Source organism: Oncorhynchus nerka, linkage group LG8, assembly GCF_034236695.1.
Source record: "Oncorhynchus nerka isolate Pitt River linkage group LG8, Oner_Uvic_2.0, whole genome shotgun sequence".
NCBI lineage: Eukaryota > Metazoa > Chordata > Actinopteri > Salmoniformes > Salmonidae > Oncorhynchus > Oncorhynchus nerka.
Genome location: NC_088403.1, coordinates 12,954,100 through 12,980,086, shown reverse-complemented (window position 1 = coordinate 12,980,086; position 25,987 = coordinate 12,954,100). Strand labels below are relative to the sequence as shown.

General features: G+C 42.6%; 3 protein-coding genes across 8 annotated transcripts in view; 2 read left to right on the top strand and 1 right to left on the bottom strand.

Moving 5' to 3' along the window:
• The window catches only part of pphln1 (periphilin 1), a 57,356-nt gene extending 50,358 nt beyond the window's left edge, over positions 1–6,998 (bottom strand). For 2 of the 6 annotated variants that reach the window (XM_065021358.1, XM_065021363.1), the window contains exons 1-3: positions 6,876–6,972; positions 6,242–6,312; positions 5,660–5,724 (exon numbers count right to left, since the gene is read on the bottom strand). In XM_065021358.1, the coding sequence (XP_064877430.1) occupies positions 5,660–5,724; position 6,242 (66 nt within the window). In that variant the 5' untranslated portion in view covers positions 6,243–6,312; positions 6,876–6,972. Of the gene's footprint in view, positions 1–5,659; positions 5,725–6,241; positions 6,313–6,745; positions 6,848–6,875 lie in introns of those variants that run through there. The other 4 variants (XM_065021360.1, XM_065021362.1, XM_065021359.1 and 1 more) reach the window with 4 other exon arrangements.
• Positions 6,999–7,034: 36 nt separating this feature from the next.
• Positions 7,035–9,709, top strand: zcrb1 (zinc finger CCHC-type and RNA binding motif 1). The gene is made up of 8 exons (XM_065021364.1): positions 7,035–7,168; positions 7,320–7,433; positions 7,764–7,792; positions 8,047–8,158; positions 8,250–8,357; positions 8,475–8,584; positions 8,814–8,886; positions 9,018–9,709. The coding sequence occupies exons 2-8, from the start codon at positions 7,350–7,352 to the stop codon at positions 9,168–9,170; spliced, it is 669 nt and encodes a 222-aa protein (XP_064877436.1). The 5' UTR covers positions 7,035–7,168; positions 7,320–7,349; the 3' UTR covers positions 9,171–9,709.
• Positions 9,710–11,142: 1,433 nt separating this feature from the next.
• Positions 11,143–25,987, top strand: part of LOC135572855 (YY1-associated factor 2-like) — a 31,730-nt gene continuing 16,885 nt past the window's right edge. The window contains exons 1-2 of the mRNA XM_065021356.1: positions 11,143–11,280; positions 11,669–11,794. Of these exons, the coding sequence (XP_064877428.1) occupies positions 11,255–11,280; positions 11,669–11,794 (152 nt within the window). The 5' untranslated portion in view covers positions 11,143–11,254. The remainder of the gene's footprint in view (positions 11,281–11,668; positions 11,795–25,987) is intronic.

Below are 25,987 nucleotides of genomic sequence, written 5' to 3'. Positions count from 1 at the left end.
GTTAACCAGCATGTAAATAATCACTAGTTAACTACAGATGGTTGATGATATTACGAGGTTAACCAGCATGTAAATAATCACTAGTTAACTACAGATGGTTGATGATATTACGAGGTTAACCAGCATGTAAATCAGGGGTGTCAAAGTCAAATGGACGGAGGGCCAAATAAAAAAATCAGCTACAAGACGAGGGCCGGACTGTTCGAATGTTCATTGAAAATTTTTTAAATGACGCATATAGTCTAGTGAACCTAATTGAACCTACTGAAAACCTAACAAATATATTACAATATGATCAGATAAATAAAGCAATATTTTCTTATGGCTCTGTCAGTAATCTTTAATTTTCAACAGACACAAAAGACAAATTTCCTTTATATAAATATCCCCATAACATGAACATTAAATGAAAGAAACCGGTATTCAAGGCACCATCAGTAGACTATATTTTCTATTTTAGCAAAAGTGGGCTAAATTTACTTCAAAGAAAAAACAATAATAGCAATTTTCTATCATCCACTCAACTGAAATATTTTTAAAATATAATTGGATTGAAATACAAAAAATAAAGTGCAAAAATCTATTAATCAAAGGAGGCCTCGTTTTAATTCCTCTGCCTTTTGTAGCCTTTGTTCCATGTCCATATTCTTGTTTTTGTCCGCGTGTTTCGTTTCATAATGTCGTCTCAGATTATACTCTTTCAGTACCGCCACACTTTCTCCACACAGAAGACACACAGGTTTTCCAGCTACCTTCGTGAACATATACTCCGACTCCCACCTTGTTTGAAACCCCCGGTTCTCAGTATCCACCTTCCGTTTTGCCATTTTTGATGGGTATCTGAAAGTTAATTTTACTGTGATGCTGACGACTGCTGTGCCAATAAATATTGAAATGAAGCAGCCTACTGCTCGGTGCGTCACCTTTGCATTGTGGGAAATGTAGTATTGGTGCGTGTAAAAGATCTGCGGGCTGCCGGCTTGCTGCGGGCCGGTTCTAATAATAAATCAAGATCATCCCAGGGGCCGTAAAAAACCTTCTTGCGGGCCGGATGTGGCCCGCGGGCCTTGACTCTGACATATGTGATGTAAATAATCACTAGTTAACTACAGATGGTTGATGATATTACGAGGTTAACCAGCATGTAAATAATCACTAGTTAACTACAGATGGTTGATGATATTACGAGGTTAACCAGCATGTCCTGATCACTAGTTAACTACAGATGGTTGATGATATTACGAGGTTAACCAGCATGTAAATAATCACTAGTTAACTACAGATGGTTGATGATATTACGAGGTTAACCAGCATGTAAATAATCACTAGTTAACTACAGATGGTTGATGATATTACGAGGTTAACCAGCATGTAAATAATCACTAGTTAACTACAGATGGTTGATGATATTACGAGGTTAACCAGCATGTAAATAATCACTAGTTAACTACAGATGGTTGATGATATTACGAGGTTAACCAGCATGTAAATAATCACTAGTTAACTACAGATGGTTGATGATATTACGAGGTTAACCAGCATGTAAATAATCACTAGTTAACTACAGATGGTTGATGATATTACGAGGTTAACCAGCATGTCATGATCACTAGTTAACTACAGATGGTTGATGATATTACGAGGTTAACCAGCATGTAAATAATCACTAGTTAACTACAGATGGTTGATGATATTACGAGGTTAACCAGCATGTCCTGATCACTAGTTAACTACAGATGGTTGATGATATTACGAGGTTAACCAGCATGTAAATAATCACTTGTTAACTACAGATGGTTGATGATATTACGAGGTTAACCAGCATGTAAATAATCACTAGTTAACTACAGATGGTTGATGATATTACGAGGTTAACCAGCATGTAAATAATCACTAGTTAACTACAGATGGTTGATGATATTACGAGGTTAACCAGCATGTGAATAATCACTAGTTAACTACAGATGGTTGATGATATTACGAGGTTAACCAGCATGTAAATAATCACTAGTTAACTACAGATGGTTGATGATATTACGAGGTTAACCAGCATGTCATGATCACTAGTTAACTACAGATGGTTGATGATATTACGAGGTTAACCAGCATGTCATCATCACTAGTTAACTACAGATGGTTGATGATATTACGAGGTTAACCAGCATGTAAATAATCACTAGTTAACTACAGATGGTTGATGATATTACGAGGTTAACCAGCATGTCATCATCACTAGTTAACTACAGATGGTTGATGATATTACGAGGTTAACCAGCATGTCATAATCACTAGTTAACTACAGATGGTTGATGATATTACGAGGTTAACCAGCATGTAAATAATCACTAGTTAACTACAGATGGTTGATGATATTACGAGGTTAACCAGCATGTCCTGATCACTAGTTAACTACAGATGGTTGATGATATTACGAGGTTAACCAGCATGTCATAATCACTAGTTAACTACAGATGGTTGATGATATTACGAGGTTAACCAGCATGTCATCATCACTAGTTAACTACAGATGGTTGATGATATTACGAGGTTAACCAGCATGTCCTGATCACTAGTTAACTACAGATGGTTGATGATATTACGAGGTTAACCAGCATGTCCTGATCACTAGTTAACTACAGATGGTTGATGATATTACGAGGTTAACCAGCATGTCATCATCACTAGTTAACTACAGATGGTTGATGATATTACGAGGTTAACCAGCATGTCATCATCACTAGTTAACTACAGATGGTTGATGATATTACGAGGTTAACCAGCATGTCATCATCACTAGTTAACTACAGATGGTTGATGATATTACGAGGTTAACCAGCATGTAAATAATCACTAGTTAACTACAGATGGTTGATGATATTACGAGGTTAACCAGCATGTCATAATCACTAGTTAACTACAGATGGTTGATGATATTACGAGGTTAACCAGCATGTCATGATCACTAGTTAACTACAGATGGTTGATGATATTACGAGGTTAACCAGCATGTAAATAATCACTAGTTAACTACAGATGGTTGATGATATTACGAGGTTAACCAGCATGTCCTGTGTTGCATGTAAATAATGTGGTGCCTGTTCATTTATCACCGAATCAGAGACTTAAACTTTGCCAAACGGGTGATGATTTAACAAAAGCACATTCGTTGAACAAATGTCCCTAACCATAAACATCACATTCTTAAACTCAATACACAGAAGTATCTATTTTTTTTAAAAACCTGCATATTTAGTTGAAATAAATGTATGTTAGCAGGCAATATTAACTAGGGAAATTGTGTCACTTCTCTTGCTTTCAGTGCAAGCAGAGTCAGGGTATATGCAACAGTTTGGGCCGCCTGGCTCGTTGCGAACTGTGTTTCTTCCTAACAAAAACTAATTAAATTAGCCAGAATTTTACATAATTACGACATAACATTGAAGGTTGTGCAATGTAACAGCAATATTTAGACTTAGGGATGCCACCAGTGGGTCTTCCAAATGGACGTAAATGGTTCCGTATTTCACGGAAAGAATAAACGTTTTGTTTTCTAAATGATTGTTTCTGGATTTGACCATATTATTGACCAACGGCTCGTATTCTGTGTGTTTATTATAATTAAGTCTATGATTTGATATTTGATAGAACAGTCTGACTGAGCGGAGGTAGGCAGCAGCTGGCTCGTATTCTGTGTGTTTATTATAATTAAGTCTATGATTTGATAGAACAGTCTGACTGAGCGGAGGTAGGCAGCAGCTGGCTCGTATTCTGTGTGTTTATTATAATTAAGTCTATGATTTGATAGAACAGTCTGACTGAGCGGTGGTAGGCAGCAGCTGGCTCGTATTCTGTGTGTTTATTATAATTAAGTCTATGATTTGATATTTGATAGAACAGTCTGACTGAGCGGAGGTAGGCAGCAGCTGGCTCGTATTCTGTGTGTTTATTATAATTAAGTCTATGATTTGATAGAACAGTCTGACTGAGCGGTGGTAGGCAGCAGCTGGCTCGTATTCTGTGTGTTTATTATAATTAAGTCTATGATTTGATAGAACAGTCTGACTGAGCGGAGGTAGGCAGCAGCTGGCTCGTATTCTGTGTGTTTATTATAATTAAGTCTATGATTTGATAGAACAGTCTGACTGAGCAGAGGTAGGCAGCAGCTGGCTCGTATTCTGTGTGTTTATTATAATTAAGTCTATGATTTGATAGAACAGTCTGACTGAGCGGAGGTAGGCAGCAGCTGGCTCGTATTCTGTGTGTTTATTATAATTAAGTCTATGATTTGATAGAACAGTCTGACTGAGCGGAGGTAGGCAGCAGCTGGCTCGTATTCTGTGTGTTTATTATAATTAAGTCTATGATTTGATAGAACAGTCTGACTGAGCGGAGGTAGGCAGCAGCTGGCTCGTATTCTGTGTGTTTATTATAATTAAGTCTATGATTTGATAGAACAGTCTGACTGAGCGGAGGTAGGCAGCAGCTGGCTCGTATTCTGTGTGTTTATTATAATTAAGTCTATGATTTGATAGAACAGTCTGACTGAGCGGAGGTAGGCAGCAGCTGGCTCGTAAGCATTCATTCAAACAACACTTTCCTGCATTTGCGAGCATCTGTTAACAATGCTTAAAGCACAGCGCTGTTTATGACTTCAAGCCTATCAACTCTCGAGATTAGGCTGGTAAAACTAAAGTGCCTATAAGAACATCCAATAGTCAAAGGTATATGAAATACAAATGGTATAGAGAGAAGTAGTCATCATTCCTATAATAACTACAACCTAAAACTTCTTAACTGGGAATATTGAACCAACAGCTTTCATATGTTCTCATGTTCTGAGCAAGGAACTCAAACGTTAGCTTTTTTTACATGGCACATATTGCACTTTAACTTTCTTCTCCAACACTTTGTTTTTGCATTATTTAAACCAAATGGAACATGTTTCATTAGAGACTAAATAGATTTGATGCATTATATTAAGCTCAAACAAAAGGGTTTATTGTTCATTCAGTATGGTATTATATATTATATCATTATTGTTGTAATTGTCAATATAACAAATACATATAAAAATGGGACGATTAATCGGTGTCAGTTTTTTTTTTGTGGGTCCACCAATAAATCGGTATCGGCGTTGAAAAAATGATAATGGTTGACCTCTAATATCAAGGCGGAGTTGAGTATTGATAACTAGTCACATGATTTGCTAGCAACGCCATTGAGTCCCCATCAGTTGATACTTGAACAAATGTTCATTCTGAAAACGCTGGACAACTGCAGGTGCTGAAGTGCATACGGTTAATAACAGCTTTTATTTAATACAACCACCGACTTCTTCCTCATTTGTGTCCATCAACTTTTGCGCCAATTGAATCTCAGCTGATTAGTACGTCAAGGCCACTAGAACTAGAATTTCAGCACCTCACAGAGGGAACGGTAAGTGTTTTCAGAAATATTCACAAGTATCGAATGACGGCGAGACCATGTTGTTGCTAGCAGATCGTGCGACCAGTTATCAATACTCACCTCCGCCTCTATACAAGAGAACGGAGTTGAGCGTTCCTCAGCTAAGTTCTGTTAAGTATTATAATGGAAAGTAAATTAGTACAATTATAAATATATAAACCAAACAACATTTTCCACAGGCAGAAACTCTCACCGGTCTGTCTGGTAGGAAGCGTTCATCGTAGACATCCCTCATGTTTCTGTCTCTCCTGTAGGCCACTGCAAAGTAGACAGCAGGGGAGGTTTAGGGTGGGTATCATTTGTGGAATCTGTTCCAAAAACATTGTAAAGTACAAGGATGCCAACAAACAACGTATACAAAGTATCATGATCAATTCACCTGCTAACTAGCTGCCGAAAAGGCATCAACTCACCACGTAGCTTATTCTTAATGTTTGTCCATAGGCTACCAGAGTGAGGACAGACATTTTTCAGAACAAACATGGTGAGTGAAAAACGTAATGAAATAGCCCGCCCCCTACCCGGTATCTTATTCTGCCACTATACAACTTCGTATGCGTTGTTTGTTGGCAACCTTGTTATTTACTACGTTTTTGGAACAGATTCCTGTTGGAACGTTCCACAAATTATACCCACCCGGAGTTTTACACAGTTAATGACAATCAAAGCTGTGGTAGGTGTTCATGAATATGCCTACATGTGGACCTGGTGGAATTGTTTAGTATGCAGAACTGGAAACCTTTTTTGGGAGGAAAGCAAGATATTTTCCACTTACTTGTTTTGTCTGGACAAGTCTATGTGGTAGTATTGGGAGTTGGTAATGCCAATAGAAACAGTCAATACTAACTGGGGAAAAGAGAAGATGTTACGTATTAGTTTGACAATACTGCATGGTGTGCACATTAGCTATTAACAATGTAGGTTAGGAAATCCCAAGCATAGAGATATGTCAAACTATGATATGTCATGTGTGATAGTAAGGAAACTACTGTAGCTAATAGCTAGCTCTGATCCAGAAGTACTGGCAGGATGTTAGCGCGCGTTCCTCTGAGGCTCCAGCCATAATCTTTGGTTCAGCGTTAGAAAACCGCACTAACTCCTAGCTAACTACTACTACTCCTCCTCCTCTTCTTTCAAGCAAACCTTTAACCACTGAGATTAGTGATATGAAAACACCTATTTCTACTGGCTAGCTAATTAGCTACCGTATTTAGCACATAACGTTCTAATATATATTTCGCAGGTTGTGTAGATTTATCTGCTAGCTACGTGTGCTTACGTTAGCTAGCTACATGCTCAAGCTAGTCCACAGTCCATGCTGAGTTAATTCGCTCAAAACGAAATCAGTATTTAGAACAAATACATATTTACTAACACAAACATTTAGACACGCTATAAACAATACGCACGTTGGAGAAAATAAAGTCGTCTTCACAAAAGATATGAATACAAGCTCATCATAGCCTACTTTTCACCTTCTTCCGGTTGGCGCATGTACACACTGAATTTGGATTGGATTGACAAAAAGTCTGTCACGTGAAACGTCATATTCCTGTGACGACGAACAGTTCTCGTTTGTTTTTGGCAGCTAGATAGCAAACACATCTTACTGAGATTGAATAACTAATAGAAAGCAACATATTTACCAATGTTTTTGCCCACACTACTCAATAACTATAAGTCACCAATGTTGTCTCTTTAGGTAAGTGATTTATTCGATTCCTTGAATGTGTATTTCCAGGTAATATACATCGGATTCGATCTAGCATCACGGCTAGCTTGCATATCGCTCAATGAAATAGATAACTAACTAGCTTCAATCTGAATATTCATCACCATGAATCTGTTTTCAGTGACTGTCTCACTCTGATGGTGAAGTCAAGATGAGTGGTGGTTTGGCTCCCAGTAGAAGCACAGTCTATGTGTCCAACCTGCCCTTCTCTCTAACCAACAGTGATCTACACAAGGTAAAACAAATTTTAAACCTTTATTTAACTAGTCGGTTAAGAACAAATTCTTATTTTCAATGACAGCCTAGGAACAGTGGGTTAACTAATGCTAGGGGGCAGAACGACAGATTTTTACCTTGTCAGCTCAGGGATTCGAGCTTGCAACCTTTCGGGTTACGGGTCCAACACTCTAACCACAAGGCTACCTGCTGTAATGTCTTCATATATAGAGTAATGGAATAGAACTACTTAACCCCTCCCTACCACTATTTCACAAGTTCATGATCCTGCTGTTTATGCCATTTGGAAAAATGACCTCAAATAATGTCTTGGATCTTTTCATTTCAGCTTTTCACCAAATATGGAAAAGTTGTGAAGTAAGTTACTGGTATCAAAATAATGAGCTATACAAAGCTCAAATACAAACCAAAAAATGGTCACATGCTTCGTAAACTAACAGTGAACTTCCTAGTTACGGGTCTGTTTCCAATAATGCAGAGTTAAAGATTTTTTTTAAAATAGTGACACGATTAATAAATACACAGTGAATAACTAAAAATCTATAGCAAAATCTACAGCTATGTTGGTATTGTGGTGATCAGAGAAGATAATGATGGTCTCATGCTTTCAGGGTGACAATAGTCAAAGATAAAGAAACACGCAAAAGTAAAGGTGTGGCTTTTGTGCTCTTCCTGGACAAAGAGTCTGCACAGAGCTGCTTTCGATCACTCAACAATAAACAGGTGGACATTTTTCCTCTCCCTGTTTTCATAAAAAGTTACATATCTGATGTGTTGTTTTTGTGTTAAAGTCCCCATCTTTTTCGCCCCGCAGTTGTTTGGAAGAACAGTGAAAGCGAGCATTGCAATCGACAACGGGCGAGCAACTGAATTTATCAGGAGGCGAAACTACACAGACAAGTCCAAATGTTATGAATGTGGGGTAAGTTGATACTCTCTACCTAGATAAGCCATCTCCATTTCCCCCTTCATCCATCCGGAATGTGTAGCCGGATGTTAGTGCTATTTATACAATATTTCTGTCCTTTTCACGTCATAGGATACAGGGCACTTAAGCTATGCATGCCCAAAAAACTTGCTTGGTGAACGAGAACCCCCGAAGAAGAAAGAAAAGAAGAAGAAGAAAAAGGTTGAAGAGCCTGATGAAGTGTAAGTATCTTATCAGGACATTGATGCCCCTCTCCCGTGTTTGCAAATGGCTATGATCGTGGTCAACAGCAGTGTGTCCTTGATATTAACAGTAACTGTTCTATTTCAGATGGACTTTAGTTCAGATATTCTTTGTTTGATTGTGGTGTCATATTTGTCATTGTTTGTGAAGTCCTCTGTGTGTGTTTTGTTTCTATGACTTTTCTACTTTTCCCTCTGTTGTTTACAGAGAAGAGGAGGAAAGTGAGGAAGAGGGAGAGGACCCTGCTCTTGACAGCTTAAGTCAAGCCATAGCATTCCAGGTAAGTGCACAAATGTACTTCAAGGGGGAAGTTAGTAGGCTATTGTATTACTTGAAACCCTCTATTTACTTGGTATTTGTCCTTATCTGACCCCTCTTTTAAAATCACACATGGGATCATGTGTTCCACAGCAAGCACGACTTGAGGAGGAGCAGCGTAGGCGACAGCAGACGGCCTTTGTGGCTGAGGAGGCCGGTCAGGAGGCTTCCACATCAGACGACTCCAAGAAACCCAGGATCAAAAAGAGTGTCTACTTCAGTGACGAGGAAGAACTGAGCGACTGAGGGGATTTCACAGATATAATTCAGACTCTTGAGTAGCAAATGTTTGAAAATGAACGGGGGACATTCTGTTTGTCAAGATCTGCAAGGGCATCATCGACCCGAGAAGAGATGTGTTTGATGAAAAGGGTTACAGTGTACCATTGTTTAGTTGAAGTCCACAACTGTTTCTGTATCAGTATTTGTTCTGATCTTTAGTGTCCTTTTTATAATGAGGACTCAGCCACTGTTCTTCGCAGGCATTGGGACAATGTGATTGGAGATTAACTGTGTTTCTGCGCTTTTCTTTTCAACAGCTGTGTAAATACACCATAGTTGTTTTACTGTCTTTTTTCACCCTTCCCATGTATGTCAATATTAGGGGAAATAGAACTATTCGGTTTCAAGATAGCCTTCCCCATCTTTAGGTGAATGCACAATTTATTTGAAAAAGGTATTGAAACATCAGTGAAAGAGTAGAACACCACAGATGGCATGTGGTCTTTCACAATAATGAACCACACTTACTGATAAATAGGAATAAAGAACATTCAAGTCATCAACATTCCTTCCTGTATTTCAGTATTGATCACAACTCCCCATCCACCAGCTGCTAACCAGAGGCAAGGTGTAGTAAGGTGTGTGTACTGTAGTGTTGCCCTAATGTGTCCACCAGGCTTCTCACCATATTCCATGTTCTCTAGCAAGGCAACATTCCTTCCTGTATTTCAGTATTGATCACAACTCCCCATCCACCAGCTGCTAACCAGAGGTAAGGTGTGTGTACTGTAGTGTTGCCCTAATGTGTCCACCAGGCTTCTCACCATATTCCATGTTCTCTAGCAAGGCAACATTCCTTCCTGTATTTCAGTATCGATCACAACTCCCCATCCACCAGCTGCTAACCAGAGGCAAGGTGTAGTAAGGTGTGTGTACTGTAGTGTTGCCCTAATGTGTCCACCGGGCTTCTCACCATATTCCATGTTCTCTAGCAAGGCAACATTCCTTCCTTTATTTCAGTATTGATCACAGCTCCCCATCCACCAGCTGCTAACCAGAGGCAAGGTGTAGTAAGGTGTGTGTACTGTAGTGTTGCCCTAATGTGTCCACCAGGCTTCTCACCATATTCCATGTTCTCTAGCAAGGCAACATTCCTTCCCGTATTTCAATGTGAATCTTCCATTCTGTGGGGGCTACTCTTCCCCTCCAATAGCTGTTGACAGTACAGTAAGGTGGATGTTGTCCTGATGAGTGCAGTGTGCACCTCTCAAATACCACGTGTTCCCTATCAGAGAGCAAGAGCTCCATGTGATGGAGTGTCCTGACAGGAAGCCAGGCGGTACAGGCTGCAACTCTCAGCCCTGGCACATTCTGATTTATACCTGCAAGGCCATGTCTGTCTGTTAGGCAGGTCATCTTCAAGAGCTACCTTTTAAAGCAATGAGATGGGATGGGAGGAGAGCCACTGAAGTTACGTTATAAAGATTTATGGTTTAGAAATGTTTGACAACTAAATACAAGGTGAAATACATAATTCCCTTTTCAGTTCTGTCATTCATTTTTCTAACCCGTTATTAACTATGTATATAATCTGTAGCCTCTCCATCACAGTAGGAAACATGAATAGGGCTTAACATTCAACTATGCAATAATGTTCATGTCATTTGCACTATGTCTGTCTATTGCGTTAAATGTCAGATCATCATAAATCAAAAGGATGGAATCTCATTTTCTCCACCGCCGCAATAATGATTGGAAATACACCCGTCGAAGACATTGAACAATCTCAAGAAGTTTATGATAAAATGTCAAATGACACCTCATTAGACCCTAATCATGCATAATTACTGTTACATTAGCGTATGTGTTACAAAGACGAGTGTTATTACAAATGTATCAATTCGAATCAGGAATGTCTGTTCCTGTCTGCGCTATATCCTCAGGAAATGGCTTCAAATGTGATTGGACAAACCGCGTCATGTGACCATCCTCCAACTGGAGTTTCCACGACAGCTGGGAGCCGTGCGATACCTCCTCGCGTATTGCTTTCTTAAAGAATACGTAGGGACTGTCCTTATTTCAACATCCGCAAACAAACTTTTGGCGGCATGGGAGACAAGAAGAGTCCAACCAGGTAATGTCTGACTCATTCATTGCGCTAATGACATTGATGCTTGGAAGTGGACACCATGACACATAATTGAAACAATCCTTTCTGTGTGTGTGTGTGTGTGTGTGTGTGTGTGTCTCTCTCTCTCTCTCTGTGTGTGTGTGTGTGTGTGTGTGTGTGTGTGTGTGTGGGTGGTAGCCGCGGTGTAGCAACCATGGCGGACTGTCTGTTTTATTGCAGTGTCAAATCATAGCGCGAGCTCGTAAAACAGAACAATTTCGGAACACTGAATGGATCATCTTCCCAGATGTTTGACAACGCGAGCATATAGCCTACACATGATGCACACGCAGCACCCTGAACTGGGGATGTGAAACTGATGTGCTTTATGTCCTTTTTGTTTTGTTCGAAGGCCGAAGCGTCAACCAAAGCCTTCGGCGGAAGAGGGAAATTGGGACTGTAGCGTTTGCACATACAAGAACACCGCGGAGGCTTTCAAGTGCATGATGTGCGATGTAAGGAAAGGGACGTCAACACGGTACGTGGATACGATTAATTTTGCTCGATGATAAATGCTATTATGTTCGTGCAAATGGATAGTCTACACGCGTATTTGTAAGTATTGTTGTATCAGGTTGTGTCCATTAATTTTAGTTTATGAAATTATGCATGTAAACATGAGAAATCTGGATGTATTTTATGCTGCACAGTGTGTGCAGTGTGCGATTGTCTAGTAACCTCATTTGTATTGTGTTCCATGGAACAGCATGGATGCTGATTATGAAATGGAGTGCATCTAAGAACACAGGGAGTATCCTTAAAAAACATGGTAATCACTATAATCTATTGTAGTTAGAAAAACAACCTCTATTTGTACGCATGGTCAAGCACAATGCAAAAACATGTTTTAAATTCATTTGGCCTAGTTGATACTAACTCTATGTAGGCCAATTCTGAGGACAATCGGCAATAATAAGTGTACGTCTTTATCTACAATAGAGAGGTGAAGTGACATGACCAGCTATTATGCAATCATTATAGAGTAGTTACCAGGTCTCTCTTGAAAGAGATGCTATCTCAATGAGACTACCTGAATAAATAAAGATGAAATAAATACAAATCATGTCACAGTAGGTCCTTCCCCTGAAACTAGGCTACCCTTGCCTTGAAACTAATCATGAGAAATGCTCTGTAATCACGTGTCATCGTTGTTTGAAGAAGGATGTGGAGCCAGGTCCGATGTGTTAATTGAAAAAAGGTTACAGGTAGTTCTAGTTTCACTCGGATTCATAGCTTCCTTTGAAAACTTGAACTGCAACTTTCCTTCCAGACTAGAAAGGCATAGCATGGTGGTGTCCCAAATGGCACCCTATTCCCTATGTAGTGCACTACTTTATCTCACTTATCTCCTTCACTAACTTTAAGCACCAGCTGTCAGAGCAGCTCACAGATCACTGCACCTGTACATAGCCCATCTATAAATAGCCCAAACAACTACCTCTTCCCCTACTGTATTTATTTATTTTTCTCTTTTGCACCCCAGTATTTCTACTTTGCACACTCATCTACTGTCAAATCTACCATTCCAGTGTTTTACTTGCTATATTGTATTTACTTCGCCACCATGGCCTTTTGTAGCCTTTGCCTCCCTTATCTCAACTCATTTGCTCACATTGTATATATATTTATTTTTCTACTGTTTTATTGACTGTATGTTTGTTTTACTCCATGTGTAACTCTGTGTTGTTGTTTGTGTCGAACTGCTTTGCTCTATCTTGGCACGGTCGCAGTTATAAATGAGAACTTGTTCTCAACTTGCCTACCTGGTTAAATAAAGGTGAAATAAAAAATGTAAAAAAGTATGCTCACAGCCATGGGGATTGGAATAACAAGGATGGAATATCTCAGGTTTTGTGTCTGTCATGTTATAATGATGAAACCCATGAGAGTGTAATGTGTGGGTGTCCCAAATGGCACCGTATTCCATGTAGTGCACTACATTTTCAGAGATTTTTGTAGTTTGTTTCAGTCATTGGCAGCAGAGAACTGGAAGGAGAGGCGGCCAAAGGAGGAATTGGCTTTGGGGGTGACAAGTGAGATATACCTACTGGTGTAACGGATGTGAAACGGCTAGCTTAGTTAGCGGTGCGCGCTAAATAGCGTTTCAATCGTTGACGTCACCTGCTCTGAGACCTTGAAGTAGTGGTTCCCCTTGCTCTGCAAGGGCCGCGGCTTTTGTGGAGCGATGGGTAACGATGCTTCGAGGGTGACTGTTGTTGATGTGTGCAGAGGGTCCCTGGTTCGCGCCCGGGTATGGGCGAGGGGACGGTTTAAAGTTATACTGTTACACTGGAACGCGTGCTACAGGTGGGTGCAGCTATGGTGACCAGCGAGCAGAGATAAGGCGGGACTTTACCTAGCAGAGAGTTGTAGATGACCTGGAGCCAGTGGGTTTAGCAACGAGTATGAAGCGAGGGCCAGCCAACGAGAGCGTATAAGTCGCAGTGGTGGGTAATATATGGGGCTTTGGTGACATAACGGATGGCACTGTGATAGACTGCATCCAATTTGTTGAGTAGGGTTTTAGAGGCTATTTTGTAAATGACATTGCCAAAGTCTTAGATAAGAGACGTAGATGGTCATGAACAGAAGCTAGTTGATATGCTCACATCCTGTCAGGGGTTAAAATGGCCTAAACACCTCATCTGAGTGGAGGGAGAGAGAGAACATTAGTCTTCTAGAGCAGCACACACACACACTGCACACACACACACTGCAGACACACACACTACGCACACACACACTGCAGACACACACAAACTGCAGACAACACACACACACACTGCAGACACTCACACACTGGGGTGGCAGGTAGCTTAGTGGTTAGAGTGTTGGACAAGTAACCGAAAGGTTGCAAGAGCGAATCCCCGAGCTGACATGGTAAAAGTCTGTTCTTCTGCCCCTGAACAAGGCAGTTAACCCACTGTTCCTAGGCTGTCATTGAAAATAAGAATTTATTCTTAACTGACTAGCATTGTTAAATAAAGGTAAAAAAAAAAAAAAAGACACGCTTTGATAAGGCTGGTGGTGTTGATGAACTCGGGGGAAAAGGGAAGGGGGAATGGAGGGCAGGAGGCAGGTTGGTATTTAATCATCACGGCTCTCGTCATCCATCTTATGTCATGGTGGGTAAGGATCTTCAGGTCCAGGGGACATCATCCATCTTATGTCATGGTGGTAGAGGATCTAGTCCAGGGGACATCATCCATCTTATGTCATGGTGGTAGAGGATCTAGTCCAGGGGACATCATCCATCTTATGTCATGGTGGTAGAGGATCTAGTGGTCCAGGGGACATCATCCATCTTATGTCATGGTGGTAGAGGATCTTCAGGTCCAGGGGACGTCATCCATCTTATGTCATGGTGGTAGAGGATCTTCAGGTCCAGGGGACGTCATCCATCTTGTGTAGGGATGCACGGATATTACATGTTAGGCCGATACCAATATCCAATATTTTCCTTGCCCCCAAAAATGATACTGATAACCAATATTGAAAATGTATGCAGATTTAAGCATTTTTAAGCATTCTAGTACAGTTAATTAGTTAACACACACACACACATGGACACAGTGGTCTAAGGCACTGCATCTCAGTGCAAGAGGTGTCACTACAGTCCCTGGTTCGAATCCAGGCAGTATCACATCCGGCCGTGATTGGGAGTCCCATAGGACCCAGCGTCGTCCGGGTTTGGCCATCATTATAAATAAAAACATTCTTAACTGACTTGCCTAGTTAAATAAAGGTCACACACACACTGACCAAAAAGTTATTTTGTTGGCATTTATGTATGTCCCCATTACTAGTAAAACATAATCAAACCTATTTCTTTCACTTACTTGCTGTGCTGTTTTGTTGTTCATTTGTTCAGTCTCAACCAGGATTTCATCATACATGTCAAGCAGTGAAGTTTCAGCTCTGTCTGTCCGTGGCCTCTCTTCCTCGGTGCGCACTGTCACTGTGTCCGTTTCCATCTTGTCCAGCTGTGTCTGTAACATTTTCCGTAAACCCTGTTTTTCTGTTCTGCATCAAAGTAGCGGTCCTTGTACCTAGCATCAGCATGGTGGCGACACAGGGAAGAGGCTCAGAGAGAATGCCACAGAATCGCTTGTTCACAGCTTTGAGTACTTTTGTAAGTTTAACCCCCCGGTCTGTGTGGGCAGTTTTGTTGAGCAGGCGTTTCAATGCCATGACAGAGGGTTTCACGTCTGCTGCAGACACAGTTGATGAGCTTATTTCTCCAGTCAGTTGTTCGAATGGAGCTAGTTGTGTGTTCATGTTTCCATGTTTCAAACATGTTCTCAAATGCCATTGAAATGGCAGCAGCGGTATGAAAACCAGCACATTCTTGAGCAATACGCCTTTGCTCAGTACGAAATCCTCGTCGATCCACTGTGCTGTCACAGTCAGCATGCTCATGGGGCTGACATCGCTGGTGCAAATGTCAGTCGTGAAGCTAATAGCAGTGACGCCCATAGCAAGTAGCTCATAGATGTGCATTTCAACCACACTGTGTAACTCCGCTAGGGCAACATCTGAAAAATAGCGTCTACTTGATAGCGTGTACCAGGGCTCAAGCTGCTCGACCAGTTGGCGAAAGCCAACATCATCCACGACAGAGAACAGTTGATTATCAAGGACAATGAATTCCATTATCTTGACATTCATGGAGATCACCTTTGAGTTGTCTCGCTGAATTTCTTTTTTTCACTCTTTCAAATGACTGCTAGACTTGAACTTGTTTAGTTGTTGGAAGTGTGGACTTAGTATTGTTCTGCGTTTGTTCTGTGTAGCTCTGTATTTATTGTGCCGTCATTAAGCCATCTACCTACGTTATATAGGTATGCACGTCATCTACCTACGTTATATAGGTATGCACGTCACCTACCTACGTTATATAGGTATGCACGTCATCTACCTATGTTATATAGGTATGCACGTCATCTACCTACGTTATATAGGTATGCACGTCATCTACCTACGTTATATAGGTATGTACGTCATCTACCTACGTTATATAGGTATGCACGTCATCTACCTACGTTATATAGGTATGCACGTCATCTACCTACGTTATATAGGTATGCACGTCATCTACCTACGTTATATAGGTATGCATGTCATCTACCTACGTTATATAGGTATGTACGTCATCTACCTACGTTATATAGGTATGCACGTCATCTACCTACGTTATATAGGTATGTACGTCATCTACCTACGTTATATAGGTATGCACGTCATCTACCTACGTTATATAGGTATGTACGTCATCTACCTACGTTATATAGGTATGTACGTCATCTACCTACGTTATATAGGTATGCACGTCATCTACCTACGTTATATAGGTATGCACGTCATCTACCTACGTTATATAGGTATGTACGTCATCTACCTACGTTATATAGGTATGCACGTCATCTACCTACGTTATATAGGTGGTACGTCATCTACCTACGTTATATAGGTATGTACGTCATCTACCTACGTTATATAGGTATGCACGTCATCTACCTACGTTATATAGGTATGTACGTCATCTACCTACGTTATATAGGTATGTACGTCATCTACCTACGTTATATAGGTATGCACGTCATCTACCTACGTTATATAGGTGGTACGTCATCTACCTACGTTATATAGGTATGCACGTCATCTACCTACGTTATATAGGTATGCACGTCATCTACCTACGTTATATAGGTATGTACGTCATCTACCTACGTTATATAGGTATGCACGTCATCTACCTACGTTATATAGGTATGTACGTCATCTACCTACGTTATATAGGTATGTACGTCATCTACCTACGTTATATAGGTATGTACGTCATCTACCTACGTTATATAGGTATGTACGTCATCTACCTACGTTATATAGGTATGCACGTCATCTACCTACGTTATATAGGTATGTACGTCATCTACCTACGTTATATAGGTATGTACGTCATCTACCTACGTTATATAGGTATGTACGTCATCTACCTACGTTATATAGGTATGCACGTCATCTACCTACGTTATATAGGTATGCACGTCAGCTTTAACATCAATTTTGCACATCAGCGTTAAACTAGACATCAGGGCCGATGCCGATGTTGGCATTTTTAGCTAATATCGTCTGATTCCGATATGCTCACCGATATATTGTGCATCCCTAATCTTATGTCATGGTGGGTAAGGTTGTCCAGGGGACATCTGCCAAAGCCTAGCTGACTGTGAATGTACAGTACCAGTCAAATGTTTGGATACACTTAAATATTGAAGGGTTTTTCTTTATTTTTACTATTTTCTATATTGTAGAATAATAGTGAAGACATCAAATCTATGAAATAACACATATGGAATCATGTAGTAACCAAACAAGTGTTAAACAATCAAAATATATTTTAGATTCTTCAAAGTACCTTTTGTCTTGATGACAGCTCTGCACACTCTTGGCATTCTCTCAACCAGCTTCATGAGGTAGTCACCCTGTGTCTTGATGACCGCTCTGCACACTCTTGGCATTCTCTCAACCAGCTTCATGAGGTAGTCACCCTTTGTCTTGATGACAGCTCTGCACACTCTTGGCATTCTCTCAACCAGCTTCATGAGGTAGTCACCCTTTGTCTTGATGACAGCTCTGCACACTCTTGGCATTCTCTAAACCAGCTTCATGAGGTAGTCACCCTTTGTCTTGATGACAGCTCTGCACACTCTTGGCATTCTCTCAACCAGCTTCATGAGGTAGTCACCCTTTGTCTTGATGACCGCTCTGCACACTCTTGGCATTCTCTAAACCAGCTTCATGAGGTAGTCACCCTTTGTCTTGATGACCGCTCTGCACACTCTTGGCATTCTCTAAACCAGCTTCATGAGGTAGTCACCCTTTGTCTTGATGACCGCTCTGCACACTCTTGGCATTCTCTAAACCAGCTTCATGAGGTAGTCACCTGAAATGCATTTCAATTAACAGGTGTGCCTTTGTTAAAATTACATTTGTTGTCATTTTTTCCTTCTTAATGCGTTTGAGACAATTAGTTGTGTTATGACAAGGTAGGGGTGGTATACAGAAGATAGCCCTATTTGGTAAAATGGCAAGAACAGCTCAAATAAGCAAAGAGAAACGAGAGTCCATCGTTATTTTAAGACATGAAGTTCAGTCAATCCGGAACAGTTCAAGGACTTTCAAAGTTTCTTCAAGTGCAGTCGCAAAAACGATCAAGCGCTATGATGAAACTGGCTCTCATGAGGACCACCACAGGAAAGGAAGACCCAGAGGTACCTCTGCTGCAGAGGATAAGTTCATTAGAGTGACCAGCCTCAGATATTGCAGCCCAAATAAATGCTTCACAGTTTTCAAGTAACAGACACATCTCAACATCAACTGTTTTTTTTTAACCTTTATTTTACTAGGCAAGTCAGTTAAGAACAAATTCTTATTTTCAATGACGGCCTAGGAACAGTGGGTTAACTGCCTGTTCAGGGACAGAACAACAGATTTTGTACCTTGTCAGCTCGGGGATCTGAACGGTTAATCCTCTCGGTTACTAGTCCAATGCTCTAACCACTAGGCTACCCTGCCACCCCTGTTCCGAGGAGACTGCATGAATCAGTCCTTCATGGTCAAATTGCTGCAAAGAAACCACCACTAAAAGACACCAATAAGAAAAAGAAACTGGCTTGGGCCAAGAAACACGACCGAAGGACATTAGACTGGTGGAAATCTGTCATTTTGGTCTGATGAGTCCAAATTGTAAGATTTTTGGTTCCATCCACTGTGTCTCAATGAGATGCAGAATAGGTGAATGGATGATCTCCACATGTGTGGTTCCCACCGTGAAGCATGGAGGAGGAGGTGTGATGGTGTGGGGGTTCTTTGCTGGTGACACTGTCTGATTTATTTAGAATTCAAGGCACACTAAATCAGCATGGCTACTACAGTATTCTGCAGCAATATGCCATCCCATCAGTGGGACTATCATTTGTTTTTCAACAGGACAATGACCCAACACACCACCGGGCTGTGTAAGGGCTATTTGACCAAGGAGAGTGATGAAGTGCTGCATCAGATGACCTGGCTCTCCACAATCACCCAGCCTCTACCCAATTGAGATGGTTTGGGATGAGTACGACCGCAGAGTGAAGGAAAAGCAGCCAACAAGTGCTCGGTATATGTGGGAACTCCTTCAAGACTGTTGGAAAATCATTCCTCATGAAGCTGGTTGAGAGAATGCCAAGAGTGTGCAAAGCTGTTATCAAGGCAAAGGGTGGCTATTTGAAGAATCTCAAATATAAAATATATTTTGATTTGTTTAACAGTTTTTGGGTTGCTACATGATTCCATATGTGTTATTTCATAGTTTTGATGTCTTCACTATTATTCTACAATATAGAAAATAGTAAAAATAAAGAAAAACCCTTCAATGAGTAAGTGTGTCCACATCCCAAATGGTACCCTATTCCCTATATAGTGCACTACTTTTGACCAGAGCCTGGCACCATGATGTCAGTGTTATTGATTCACAGTCAGGAAATGGCTGCCACCCTGGTGTTGTCCCTGAGTGACATCTTGGTTTCATGGACAACAAGAGAAACAAAGCCATGCAAGAATAGCTAGCTCTCTCTCTGTCGCTCTCTTTCTTTTTCTATGTCTGTGTGTGTGTGTGTGTGTGTGTGTGTGTGTGTGTGTGTGTGGTTTTATTACCAAAGGTTGAACATTATCCTTCCCCTTCATGCAAAACCAATTATCCTGGTTTAAAGAGCAGTTTTCAAATGAGCCAGCTAACAGTGTGGAGGCAGAGACCCAATTGTCTCCATTGCCTCTGTGACTGGAATGTTGTGTGTACATGGGTCTGTGCACGTGTGTCTGTGTGTATGTCATTTGTGTGTGTGTGTGTTTGCGTGCCTAAGTGTGTGCCTGTGTGTGTCTGCGCCCGTGTGTGTGTGTGTGCGCCCCTGTGTGTCTAGTCTCTGAATTGAGGCTGCTACAGCAGCTGCCAGACACCCAGAGCGAGGCTCATTAGTATGCTAGGGCTTAATCAGTGTGATGTCATCAGGACAACAGTCTTAAAGCAGCCAGGGGGTCACCACCATTACAAACAACTCAACCACCGCTGCACACACACAGGAAGATAACAGAGGGAGAGGAGAGAGAGACATCAAATTCCCTCCACACACAGAAGACAAGGGGCTGAGAGAGAGAGAGAGTCTGAGACCTCTGCTCCAGCAGGGCCAAGCACTTGCCATCTGCCCAGAACAGCAACACAGTTCACGTTTTCCAGCTGATGGTACTTAGCGTCTCTGAACAAAGTGCCGGCCGTAATTTGCCAACCGAGTGCGAACCGATTTTACGTGTAGAAACGGACGAAAATGCCGGCACTCAGACACCTTCAACAAACACTGCGCTGTCAGTGAATGAACGGCAGACAGACGGTAGACTATCATTCAGTGAGATGTATTCTCAAGAGAGACAGGAAGAGATCTCAGTGCTGTCCTCCCTTCCTCTTCCTTTCCTCTCATCTCTTTCCTCTCTTCCTTTCCTCTCCTCTCAGAGAGACAGTCTACTTCAGCAAGGCCAAGCGCTAACCCTCTGCCCTCTACAGCAACAACAACACAGCTCCTACCAGAGGTGATGCTAGCAAGATGGCCAACAAAGGAGGTCACGGTAGTTAATGAAGGGCCAATAGCAACATGACTCGACCTGCGTCTCCCGCCCGTCCACACACAGCACACTCCAGGGGGTTGGCTGGCTCTTCCAGGGAGGGAGGAGGGCTCTTCCAGGGGGGGAAAGAGCCAGACAGCTGGTGTACTAAGTCTAATGTAGGACACGGATTATGGAGGATATTAATATGACCTTTCTGTTTCCCTCTGGCTTCATTTAGCTTGAGATATTATATATATATATCTCAAAGATTATTTTAGCTTGAACAATAATGTAGACCTATGTAAGATCATTGCATGGTCACTGTCATTTGTAATCCGGTTTTAATATGGAATTAGTTACATAGGTCTAAAGTTACCTGTATCTGTGTCAAACAGGCCTAACGTTACTTCCAGATGAATGAGTTGGTACTGAGCTCATTTGGGATAGAAGAGGGGAGGAGAGAGATGGAGGTAGAAAGAGAGCTGGAGAGAGAGACACGAGGGAGAGAGAGAGAGAGACACGAGGGAGAGAGAGAGACGAGAGAGAGAGACACGAGGGAGAGAGAGAGAGACACGAGGGAGAGAGAGAGAGAGACACGAGGGAGGGAGAGAGAAAGACACGAGGGAGGGAGAGAGAAAGACACGAGGGAGGGAGAGAGAGACACGAGGGAGGGAGAGAGAGAGAGACACGAGGGAGGGAGAGAGAGAGACACGAGGGAGGGAGAGAGAGAGAGACACGAGGGAGGGAGAGAGAGACACGAGGGAGGGAGAGAGAGACACGAGGGAGGGAGGGAGAGAGAGACACGAGGGAGGGAGGGAGAGAGAGAGACACACGAGGGAGAGAGAGAGACACACGAGGGAGAGGGAGAGAGACACGAGGGAGAGGGAGAGAGAGAGAGACACGAGGGAGGGAGAGAGAGAGACACGAGGGAGGGAGAGAGACACGAGGGAGAGAGAGAGACACGGGGAGAGAGAGAGAGAGATGGGGAGAGAGGGGGACAGGGGAGAGAGAGAGAGACACGGAGGAGAGAGAGAGAGATGGGGAGAGAGAGAAAGAGAGAGACACGAGGGAGAGGGAGAGAGACACGAGGGAGAGGGAGAGAGAGAGAGACACTGAGAGAGAGAGAGAGATGGGGAGAGAGAGAGAGAGACAGGGGGAGAGGGGGACAGGGGAGAGAGACACGGAGGGGAGAGAGAGAGACTGGGGAGAGAGAGAGAGAGAGACAGGGGGAGAGAGAGAGAGAGACACCGGGAGAGGGGGACAGGGGAGAGAGAGAGAAGGTTGGGTTGCGTGCAGCCAACAGTTAGATTAAAATGAATGTTTTACAAAACTGAGGTTTAGCAGAGCTGCTCTCTGATGCTGCTTGAGAAGATAGAAGCAGAATTGAAAGCACGTTGTCAACGAGGCTGTACTGTCTCCAGGATGGGAGGATGGCACCAGACGCCAGGGAGGTAGAAAGGAGTGTAGAGGGAGATGAGAGGGAAGAAGGACAGAGGGAGGAAGGACAGAGGGAGGAAGGACAGAGGGAGGAAGGACAGAGGGAAGAAGGACAGAGGGAGGAAGGACAGAGGGAGGAAGGACAGAGGGAGGAAGGACAGAGGGAGGAAGGACAGAGGGAGGAAGGACAGAGGGAGGGAGGACAGAGGGAGGGAGGACAGAGGGAGGGAGGACAGAGGGAGGAAGGACAGAGGGAGGAAGGACAGAGGGAGGAAGGACAGAGGGAGGAAGGACAGAGGGAGGAAGGACAGAGGGAAGAAGGACAGAGGGAAGAGAGAAGAAACGAGGGAGAGAGGAGGGGGTAACCAAAACGAACATGACAAAAGAGCTTGTGACGTGCAGTTGAATTGGCACGGCAGTAAACACTCCGCCACGCGTTACTGCCGGGCCATTAAAGACACGCCATTAGCCACATTATGAGATGAATACAGGAAGGCAAATTACACACCATTCTTTTAATGATTATCCCACTCTGTCGTTCAGGTATTTTACAGCCATTGGAGAGGAGACACCAAGTTATTCCACTGCTTTCACTGCTCTGGCTTCTAGTCGTTAGAAAACAATAAAACACTCTTCATGAAGGGTGATTTAACTGCTGCTAGACAACTGTTAGAAACAGCGCGTTCCAAACATTAGCCGTCCGGCTAGCAGTCTAATAACTGGGTGTGTGAAGACCAAGTTGTATTTGACCTTCCAACCCACCAGCTGTCCACTAATGAGTTCTCTGACACTTTCAGCCCAGGGGAAGGAACAGTCATCATTCTACTGGAGCCAGTATTGTGCCAGAATATTTCCACAAGTTCAGACGGATATTTACTGAACTTCACCTGAGGCCTCGTATGACAGCTTGAATGATGGGGGAACTGCTCAAGTGTGTGAGCAGTGAACACACACACACACTCCATGTAGGCTTTTGCAGGACCTCTCTGGAGAAAAGGTCTGTTGTACTGAAAATACAGTTGTCATGTGGATACTGTTTACCCATGCCTATTTCAGACTTTCAGCAGTGAATGTTATATTATGTAAATTGTACAGTACACTGCGTGGGCATCTGCCTCCACCAATCATGGGGCATACTTACAAATATTCTCCACACAGTGCATGTAAGCCATCTTTTTATCCCTACACCTACACCATACTAAACTGTACAGTACGCTGTGATGCAACATGGAATAGAATGCAAATGTGCGTGTGTGTGTATATAACTATAAACTGAGAAAATGACTCTATAGGACTCCCAGAGGAGGCGGGGTCTAGGGCGTAGTGGGCCAAATGCTGTGGAGGGGCCATAAACTATAGGAAGCAGAGAGCAATCTCTTTCACTCACACAAACACACACACACAGCTCCAATGGAGAGCAGCATAGCAGTAGCAAGTTCTGGCAGGGAGAGACATTAATCATGTCACTGGATCCCAGGAGGAGGAGTCACACACACACACACACACACACACACACAGACACCGACCTGCTGAAAGGGAGATGTGACAGAACACTGAGCTTGTAGGTTGACTGATCTGTGGGAGGACAGAGGACTCTGCTCTGATTAACACTGTATTATTCAGCTTACACTGGGCTGATCCCAGATCTGTATGTGCCAACTCCTCTCGCTGTCTATGGCATGACAATGATAGTCAGGTGGCCAAAGCACCAACAGATCTGGGGCTAATCTTTCATTAGTCTTCAATTGAATAACTTGCACTATGTTGTCTAAGGGGAGCTGGTGTTTTTGTGTGGATTGTGTTAAAGAAAGAGCAAAAACAACATCAGATGATCTCAGGTTGACCTCATGAGACGTACTGCAGCAGTACAACACTTTGAGAGCTGACCGTTTCAGCCAGCTGTGGCCTAACAGCAGCCCTGAGACATACTACAGCAGGACAACACTTTGAGAGCTGACCGTTTCAGCCAGCTGTGGTCTAACAGCAGCCCTGAGACATACTGCAGCAGTACAACACTTTGAGAGAGCCCTGTGAGACACCAGTGTTATGCCTGGGTCAATGAGTCATCAGGACCCACGGTGTTGATGAAGGCAGGTCCTGGTGTCTCTCTGTTTTAACATGACTGTATAACACAACACCCTCATTAGAGAGGCTGACAGACAGGGGGAGGGAAGAGTGGGAAGAACAGGATGTGCAGTCATCCAGAGAGAGAGAGCCTTGCTATTGAGAAAGGCCGCCGTAGGCAGACCTGGCGCTCAAGAGAAGACAGGCTATGTGCCCACTGCCCACAAAATGAGGTGGAAACTGAGCTGCACTTCCTAACCTCCTGTCCAATGTATGACCATATCAGAGACACATATTTCCCTCAGATTACACAGACCCACAAAGAATTTGAAAATAACTCGCATATCTATTGGGTGAAATACCCTACCAGAGATAGAGAGAGACTTAGGGTACTTCTGTTCATTAGTCATTTCAAAGAAATACATACCAATTGATTGGTGAATAATGTAAAGTGTCAGGGCAGTGTAGAGACTAGAGACCGTGATGTAAGATCTAAAGGCACCTCGTCATTATTTATCTTTGCTGGCTGAAAGGAAATCCACTCTGTCTGGCTGCTGTTTGGTGCGTTTATTTAAACCCCTCCTTGATGTCCTAGTTTCATAGTGGCAGACTCCATTAGCCATTCTAGAACAGATTCCAGGAGTGGGCTATTGATTGAAAATCACACTCCCACACAGTGGTTCCAACACACAGCATTTACTGTCAGAACATAGGCTAGCATGCCGAGCCAGACACTGAGGAAAATCATCCTATTGGAATCAATGCCTCAGTTACTGTCCCTGTCCCAGCCCGGCCTGATGTGGTGTGTACATGCTAGGCCAATACGGGACAACACACACACACACTGGAGACCTATAGCACGTGCTTTCTTAATGACCTCTGATTGGGTTAACTGCTGTGCTCTGTTTAACCACTCCACCTCTGTACAACATGACAGTATCAGTCCTGTCAGCAGGCTCCTCTGTCACCTTGCAGCCGCTCCCGTCATCCATCCCAATGTGTTTGGGGAGTCGGGACGGGGATGATTTTCAACACACACAACAACATGAATTATGTTATTACTGAGAGACTGTTCTCCGGCTGATTCAAGTTGTCAGCATTGGTTAGTTCCGTGGTGGGCTGTGCTGTGACTCTCTCTCTTTCTCTCTCACGCTCCCTCTCTCTCTGTGTCTCTGACAGTATATAGGCCATGTGATACATGTCCATGCTGGCTGGCCTTGATGCAGTTACTGAAAGGGGATTTTCAGAACAACACTTGAATGTAGCTTTTTCAGGCTGTAGCGTAATTGAGGCCATTATAGTCATCTAAACAATGTCTTCCTCTTCCCTTAGCGACTCGGTCCAGCTGTAGTTGTCATGGTTTCTGTGTGTCAGAAAGTCAAGTACTGTTCTGTTTGAGAGTATTCAGAAGATAAACGGATCCATCACAGATAAGCATACTGATTATTAGCACTGCAGAAACAAGGAGTATTTTCTAGGCTAAACTGTTTCTCCATCTTACTACAGCGTGATTGGAACTGACTGGAGACAA

Coding starts and splice junctions, on each gene's coding strand:
- zcrb1 (XM_065021364.1), top strand. CDS start 7,350: ATGAGTGGTGGTTTGGCTCCCAGTAGAAGCACAGTCTATGTGTCCAAC. Junction 7,793..8,046: donor AAATATGGAAAAGTTGTGAA/GTAAGTTACTGG, acceptor TCATGCTTTCAG/GGTGACAATAGTCAAAGATA. Junction 8,585..8,813: donor GTTGAAGAGCCTGATGAAGT/GTAAGTATCTTA, acceptor TGTTGTTTACAG/AGAAGAGGAGGAAAGTGAGG.